The sequence below is a fragment of the Bidens hawaiensis genome, unplaced genomic scaffold, assembly GCF_021521415.1.
Source record: "Bidens hawaiensis isolate Kalapana, Puna unplaced genomic scaffold, B.hawaiensis_p1.1 tig00010669_1, whole genome shotgun sequence".
NCBI lineage: Eukaryota > Viridiplantae > Streptophyta > Magnoliopsida > Asterales > Asteraceae > Bidens > Bidens hawaiensis.
The window spans coordinates 64826-72702 of record NW_027491817.1 but is presented as its reverse complement, the minus strand read 5'-3'; the positions used below and the strand labels follow the sequence as shown (position 1 = coordinate 72702).

At 37.6% G+C, this 7877-nt stretch overlaps 1 protein-coding gene across 1 annotated transcript; it reads left to right on the top strand.

Annotated features, from left to right (window-relative positions):
• The first annotated feature begins 4995 nt into the window (after positions 1-4995).
• Positions 4996-5684, top strand: LOC143535866 (protein MIZU-KUSSEI 1-like). The gene has a single exon (XM_077030003.1). The coding sequence runs from the start codon at positions 5001-5003 to the stop codon at positions 5682-5684; it is 684 nt and encodes a 227-aa protein (XP_076886118.1). The 5' UTR covers positions 4996-5000.
• The last annotated feature ends 2193 nt before the right edge of the window (positions 5685-7877 follow it).

The window sequence follows — 7877 nt, the reverse complement described above, 5'->3', positions numbered from 1 at the left end:
TGAATTAAATTGTCTTATCTATACATGAAATTGTGAGTAACAAAAAAATAATTTACCCTTACTAAATTGAAGAGTAACTTAAAGATACTGATGCTGAACTCCATCGATGATTGTGGAACAGGTGAAAAACACAAACTTAGAAATAGTTCGAACAGCTATTATATTGATTATAATAATGTACTAATGGAAGTTAAAAGTGTCGTATAAATTAGTAGTAAATTGGTGCATAAAGCTTCTAATGATTAACCAAAAAGGGAAAGCATATAAAGTCAGGTGGTCAATGATTGTACGGTTTTTGTTCCTCTTTGCATATTATATTTGGAAAACTCATTTATCTTTAGAATTTAAATTTTTAAAGATCATAAGTTCACTCCAAAGACGCGGTTATATCTATTATGTTATTAGACGCGGTTATATCTATCGGCCATTGGGACCTCTCTCCTATTATCGTTTTAACCTTCCAACACTTTGATTCTTAGTTAGTAATCCCGGCTTAGTGAGTCCTTTCTTGAATGATGAATTGTTGGCGGTAGTCTTATATTTTGTCTATGTGGACCGAGGAGAAAGGGGGCTCGGCGGGAAGACGATTGTACCGTGAGAGAAGCAAGGAGGTCAACCTCTTTCAAATATAAGTATTCTAACACAGACATACATTTCTATTTATTATTATAACTTGCAAGTTAACTTGTTTGTGTATAGAGATATCGATACACTCTTGTACTTCTTTTGACATATCTAATCTAACTATACTAATAAAAGAGAATAATGAGGATGATGTGACAATCTCACATTTATTTTTGACATAATCTCTATTCTCATTCATCCTATCTACCTATGGGTTATGGGGCAAAATCATATTAACAAATGGGTTATAATTTCTTTTATAGTTCTCTAATATATCATCTCATTCATCCTAATATCCATTGGTCACGGGTCAAAATAATTTTGACAAATGAGTTATAATTTCATTTCTAATTCTCTAATTTTCGATCTTATTTATCTTACATATCCATGGGTCAATGGACAAATAATTTAGAGAAATGGGTTATAATTTCTCTCTAATTCCCTAATCTTCATCTCATTTATCATAGTTATCCACGGGTAATTGGTCAAAACAATTTTTGCAAATGTTGTATACAAAAAAAATTGATTTTGTAAATTTGAGATTTTAGACTTCTTATTGTTTGTACTATATATTTTATCTTTTTTTACCTATAATTTTGTTCATTTTTTTCAGATAATGGATCTTTTAATTTTTATTATTTGACAAATTCCATGTAATACACGGGGTTCAAAAACTAGTTTATTAGACCCCTCGCTATGGGCGGGGTTGAGGTTGATGGCGGGCTCCCTTGGGCGCGGAACACCACCAAGGGGCGCCCTTGGTGGTGGGGCGCCGACCCAAGGGTCGTTCAAACGATGGGCACGGTGCATGGTGAATGTCTCCCCTCCCCCACCCTCAACGGTCCTTTGCCGATAAACAAAAATAAAGGGGATTTTGGATCGGATCTGGCGGTTGGGGTCTGCGATCTCGGATTTGATCTTGTGGATGGAGGGTGGAGACGGCGAAGCGGATAGCGGAGAGAGAGGAGTCGGCGTCCTTTGACGGAGGAGAGCTGTGAGAGAAGGTCGTCGTGGCGGGAGAGAACTTCTGAGCGGAGTTGTTTGTGGAGGAGGCGGATGTCGTCTTAGTTCTTCTCTGCGCGGGAGGCGGCGGTGCTGGAGGAGAGTGCGTCGGAGGAAAACTGGGTGGAGATGAAGTCACAGGAGAGGAATTTGGAGAAGATGAGGTCGGAGGAGAAGGAGAATGAGTCTGGGTGGAGTTGATGACACTGTCTGGGTGGAGTTCATCATAGAGGGGCATCTTTGAGGTGGGGCTTTGAAGCCTCCATTGCCCACGTGACGCTAACGTAACACTGGGGAGGAGCTTCGAAGCTTCTCACCATAAAAGATAGTCTTATATATTAGCTGATTCATTGTAGAAACAAGAAACCTTGGGGGGGGGGGGGTTAGAACCGCCCACTAATCCTCGAGAGTACCATACTTTGAAGGCGGCTAGAGTCCGTTGTAAGTTTAATTACTTGCTTGCTTAATGTTAATAATATAATTAATTAGTGGAGGATGTCATGCTTAATGTTAATAATATAACTAATTAGTGGGGGATGTCATTCTTAAGAAGAAGAGGATCTAAATTCTTTCATTAATTTAGAACTTAAATATCATTATTAGTTATTACATATATATGGAAGGTAAACGGGGAACTAGCCAGTTGCGCCGTCAACCCTTTTTAAACTGCAGAACCAAGTATTTTAAAAACTATATTGATGGATCTTTGAGTCACAATATTACTATACATGACTCGTTAGACTTAAATAAGTAGCTCCAGTATTTCAGATGTACAATGCTAATGTTACCCTACCCAAGGCCTATAACAACCCACAATTTGTGGGAGTAAGGTGTTACAGGTAGGGAGAAGGGTCGCCTCTATGGTTTTGGAAACAATTAAGATCCCTTTGAACGTGACCAATGATCCCAAACATTTTTAACTCAAGGTCATTTACACTCTTGATCCTTCTACGCAAGCATGTTTTCATAATAAAACAAACTACTATTCTCTCTTTTTATATTTGATGTTTGTAGATTGCCATCTTATAAGAAAAACAACATAGATGTAGACAATACGATCCACAACCCTTCCCAATCCCTAGTTAGCTATATACTTTGTTATCTGTTAAACATATTATTTATAATATAAAGAGAAATTGATTAAATTTTAACAAAATTACAAATTTTGTCATTTAAAAAAAGCCAATTTACGGTTCGTGTCCTTTTTTTAGTTTTTTTGCAGGCGGTATACTTTAAACATTTTTTTCTACACGTTATGTCATGTACGCTAACTGGGTTAAAAAAACTCAGTTAAGTATGACATGTGCCAGACATGTGATGGGCATAATTGTAATTCTAATGTATCCTTAAATTTAAAAAAAAAGAAAAGAAAATATATATATAATACATTCCCCTCCTTTCTCTCTTCTTTTTCTATACGCCACCACCATCACCATAAACTCCGCCCACGTGAGACGCCACCACCACCATCCACCACCATCCCATTCACCTTTCATCTTCATTCAACCCTAATCTGGGGGAGGGGGTTTAAATGTCGAGATCGAGAGAGACAGAGAAGCAGATGGGTCCGATGTGGTTTCCGGCAACCAGCGGCGAGGGTGTCACCCAAACAATCACACTTTGGTGTAACCGGTGAGGACGTGAGTTCAGTCGTCAACGAGGAAAGAGAATAAGGTCTGTTGCCACTAGGGTTTCAATCTTTGAAGAACATTTGGGAGTTGGGGTTTGTGATGAAAATGCAGCCGATGTTGATGGTGGTGGGGGTCGGGTGGAGACTGTAACAGGCGTTGGTGGTCAGTGGAGGCGGCCGGTCGGTCAGTAAGTGGGTTAGGTGAATTGGGTTTTCGGATATTGGTTTTAGAAAAGGATGGGTCGGGTTCGGGTGATAGGGATCGTTTGCGTTTGTGAATGGAAAGTGTGGCGGCGGTTTGTGAGATTGAGAGGAGGTGGTGGTGGTGGTTGGAGATGGGTTATTGACGGCGGTGGTGGGGAGTGGGAGGTTGGATATTAGGGAGGAGAGTAGGTGGGGGTATGGAGAGGAGGTGGTGGTGGTGGTGGTGGGTTGAATGAAATCTGCAACGAGGTGGGTGGGGGTATGGTGGCCGGAATTTATGGTGGCCGGAGTATATGGTGATGGTGGTGGCGTATAGAGAAAGAAGAGAGAAAGGAGGGCAATGTATTATATATATTTTCTTTTCTTTTTTTTAAATTTAAGGATACATTAGAATTACAATTATGCCCATCACATGTCTGACACATGTCATATTTAACTGAGTTTTTCTAACCCATTTAGCGTAAATGACATAACATGTATGAAAAAAATGTTTAAAGTACACCGCCTGCAAAGAAACTAAAAAAAAGGACACGAACCGTAAATTGGCTATTTTTAAAGGACAAAATTTGTAATTCTGTCTTAAATTTTGAAAATATGATTTAAGATATTAGTTATTTATCTGGAACGTAATAACATAACTATAAAAAATCATCATAATTTTATTTATTTATTTAAAAATAATTATTATAGACGATCAAAACTTGTAAGAGATCTATTATTGAAAGGCATATCAATGATATTGTCATTCCTAATCTACGGATACTATTCGTTGGTGGAAAATCCGTAGTTAATTTGTCAATGATATTGCCATATGCATGATGGTTCGACAAAATTATCCGTTGGTGAAGTTTTTTTCGGTTATCCTTTGATAATCATAAATGTTACTGATGTGCCAATGCTTCTTTATCTACACTCGGTTTAGTGGGGAATTTGACTAACCAGTTACCAACATCTAATTCATTATTGAAAGTCGTTTGACTTATATATAGTGAGTTTGGTAAGCAATTTTAACAAATTTGGATTTTATCAATCCATACTATGATGTATTAGCTGATTATTAGCATACTGACAAATTAACAAACAACACAATTAACTTTCATTTATGTTGTTAAAGGCAATCTCGCATCATATACTGACACTTGATTTCTTGACTTCGCTCACAATAATGTTCATTTCACTCATAATCATTCATGTAAGAGAAATCTAAGTGAGAATCGCATATAATCAACCCAATATGTAAGTATACAACAAAACTAAAATTTAGTGGTGTGATTAGTTACTCTCATTGTATAAAATTTGTTGCGGCCATTAGCCATAATTTGGTTTATTAAAAAACCACTTTTGTGAATAAACCAATTTATCATTTACAAACAATATTAAAATGATATAAAGAAATAAAAGAATTATTCAAAGCCAATTGTTATAATATTATAATATAACATAAGGTAACCTGCCAACATTCCCTATATAAATTCACTACACCATCCCTTTCTTCCACCCAAAGCATCTTTCAAAAAAAACACCTTATATATATACCGGAATGGCCTATCCCACGGTAGCTCCGGCTAACTTTACCACCGTGGAATGCCATAAACAAGTCCGTTCATGGCGGCTTCTCCGGTCCATCTTGGAACTACTCATCCAAGCTTGCACCTGCACCCTTGTCGAAAAAACATATTACAACCACCATCCAAAATCATCATCTCTTATCTATCCCACCACCGCCACCAATATCACCGGAACCATCTTCGGCTCACGCACCGGCAAAGTCAACTTATGTATCCAAACAAACCCTAAATCACAAACACCAATACTCCTCCTTGAACTCACCATCTCCACCTCATTTTTAGCCCGTGAAATGAAAAATGGCAACCTAAGAATCGCCCTCGAGTGCTCAAACCAACTCGAATCCACTAGTGAAAAATCTTTATTATCCATGCCTTTATGGACCATGCATTGTAACGGAAGAAAAGTAGGGTATGCATTCAAGAGACAGCCAACATCAACCGATATCAACGTTTTAAAACATATGGAAACGGTGCATGCTGGTGCGGGTATTGTGGAAGCGAGAGATGTTAAACGAGGGGATGATATTATGTACCTAAGGGGAAACTTCAATCGGGTTACTTGTAAATCCATGAATCGATCAGAAACGTTCCATTTGATCGACCCCGATGGTAATATCGGCCAAGAACTTAGTATATTCTTTTTCAGACCAAATTAATTTGGTTTTTTTTCTTGTTGTTATTGATCATATTTCCCCTTTGAGTTATGCCTAGGGTTGGTTTCTTTTTGAGTTGTGCTTGATTTTAGTGGCATGGCTTTATTTGTGTAACATTCACCTTTTGAATAATATTGTTTGAAACCTTGGATCCCAAACAATCTAAGTTTTTATCTTGGACCATGCATAATGTGGGCATTATAGGGGCAGATAAAGCCGCTACGCCACCTCTCAAGGGAATTATAGACGCGTGAAGGGGCATTTCCATCTCTACAATAACGTCCATATATTTTTGAAGTGGTAATGATTAAAAATGCATTATTCATTACACATGTTTTTTTAAGAAAAAGTGATGATGATGTGACTGAAAACGCTCCTTAATGGACATTAATCATTACGTATGACCTTATTGATATCGTGATGATAATATGTTTTGGATTTCTTGATGCGGAAGCAATTTAAGTATGATGTTGAAATTCATAAGGATCGGATTTTGCATGAGACAAGTTATATAATATGTAAAGTATGAATGTGATATAAAATTGAATGGTGGGTGCATGCATGAGTTGTTGTGGATTCACCATGTCGTGTCTCTACAAGACCAAATAACTTTATGTTTTATGTTGTGTAGTGAAGCGCATAAAAATTTATGCACCCCACGTATCTTTATTTGGTTGTAAGTTGGTTTAGTGTTTTCTTTTGCTTTACACTTTGTTTTCGTCTTTTTCGTTTCATAAAATGATCTTTTTGTTAATTATAGGGTTATGTGCTAGGTTGGAAAGTTAAGGTTATGTCTAAAGGTGTCTAATTATGTTGATTAGGGTATAATTAATACGAGGTTATGCTACATATATCTAAAGGCTTCGAATGGCTTCCAAGTTCGCTCTTGTAAAAGATGATCCTTTAGATGACTAAATTACGTTAAAGTAATCTGAAGGCATATCTAGAAACACAAGTGGCTAGCGACTTAAAAGGGTATACCTCCAAAAACTGAAAAACAAATATTAAACTTTTATATATGTGGAAATGTTTACACACAAAATGTTAAAATAGGTCGTGTGATTATTTGTATATGGGTTGCGTGCTTAATAACATATAGGTTGTATAATTATTTTTAGGAAAATTGGATTTAAATAATCCCACCTTTAATGCATTGGCCAATAATAATCCCACCTCCGGTATTTCCCGCTGGCAGTCCCACATTTTCAATGTTTTTTGTTTTATAAACCAACGTTAAAAAAACTTAACGGGGTTAAGTTTTTGATGATGTGGCAGGTGACTTGGCTTATTTAAATCTTATATGGCTTTTCTCTTTTCTTTTTCCCCCCTCCCCTCATATTACTTACGTGTAATACTCACCCATTTCTCTTATTTCTGCATCATCAATGGCGGTTCCATTTCTCCCAGGCACCACCACCACCACACCAAACTTAATACTCTCCTCATGGAACACCACCACCCCATTATGCCAATGGCGTGACCTCAAATGGGTCTTCACCAACAAAACCCAACTCAACTGCACACCACTCTCTTCACCAAACTGGTCTAACCTTACTCTCATTACAAACCCATCTCTCAATCTCCTCTCTCTTCAACTCCCATCCGCCAATCTCTCCGGCCACATCCCGCCAGAGCTTGGTGACCTTCAAAACCTTCAAACCTTTCAAAGCCTTTACCTTTCGTCCAATTCAATCACGGATCACATCCCAATTGAACTCGGATACAGTTCTTCTTTACAAGATATTGATTTCAGTAATAATTTGTTATCTGGGTCGGTACCGGTATCCATTTGGAATTTGTGTGATAATGGTAAATTAATTTCGTTTCGGGTTCATGGTAATTTGCTAAACGGGTCAGTTCCGAAACCCGGGTTTCCTGATGTTAGTTGTAATAGTTTAATGGTTCTTGATTTTGGGGGTAATTTGTTTACCGGGGGTGTTCCTGAATTTATTACTGGGTTCTTGATTTTATTGGGGGTAGTTGTAATAGTTTAATGGTGAGGAGGAGTGTGATGTTGTGTGATGGTGAAGAGTGTGAGTGTGAAGAAGAAGAAGAAGAAGGTGAGATGGAGAAATGGAACCGCCATTGATGATGCAGAAATAAGAGAAATGGGTGAGTATTACACGTAAGTAATCTGAGGGGAGGGGGGAAAAAGAAAAGAGAAAAGCCATATAAGATTTAAATAAGCCAAGTCAC

Excerpts from the sequence above, each read along its gene's own strand:
- LOC143535866 (XM_077030003.1), top strand. The coding sequence starts at position 5,001 with ATGGCCTATCCCACGGTAGCTCCGGCTAACTTTACCACCGTGGAATGC.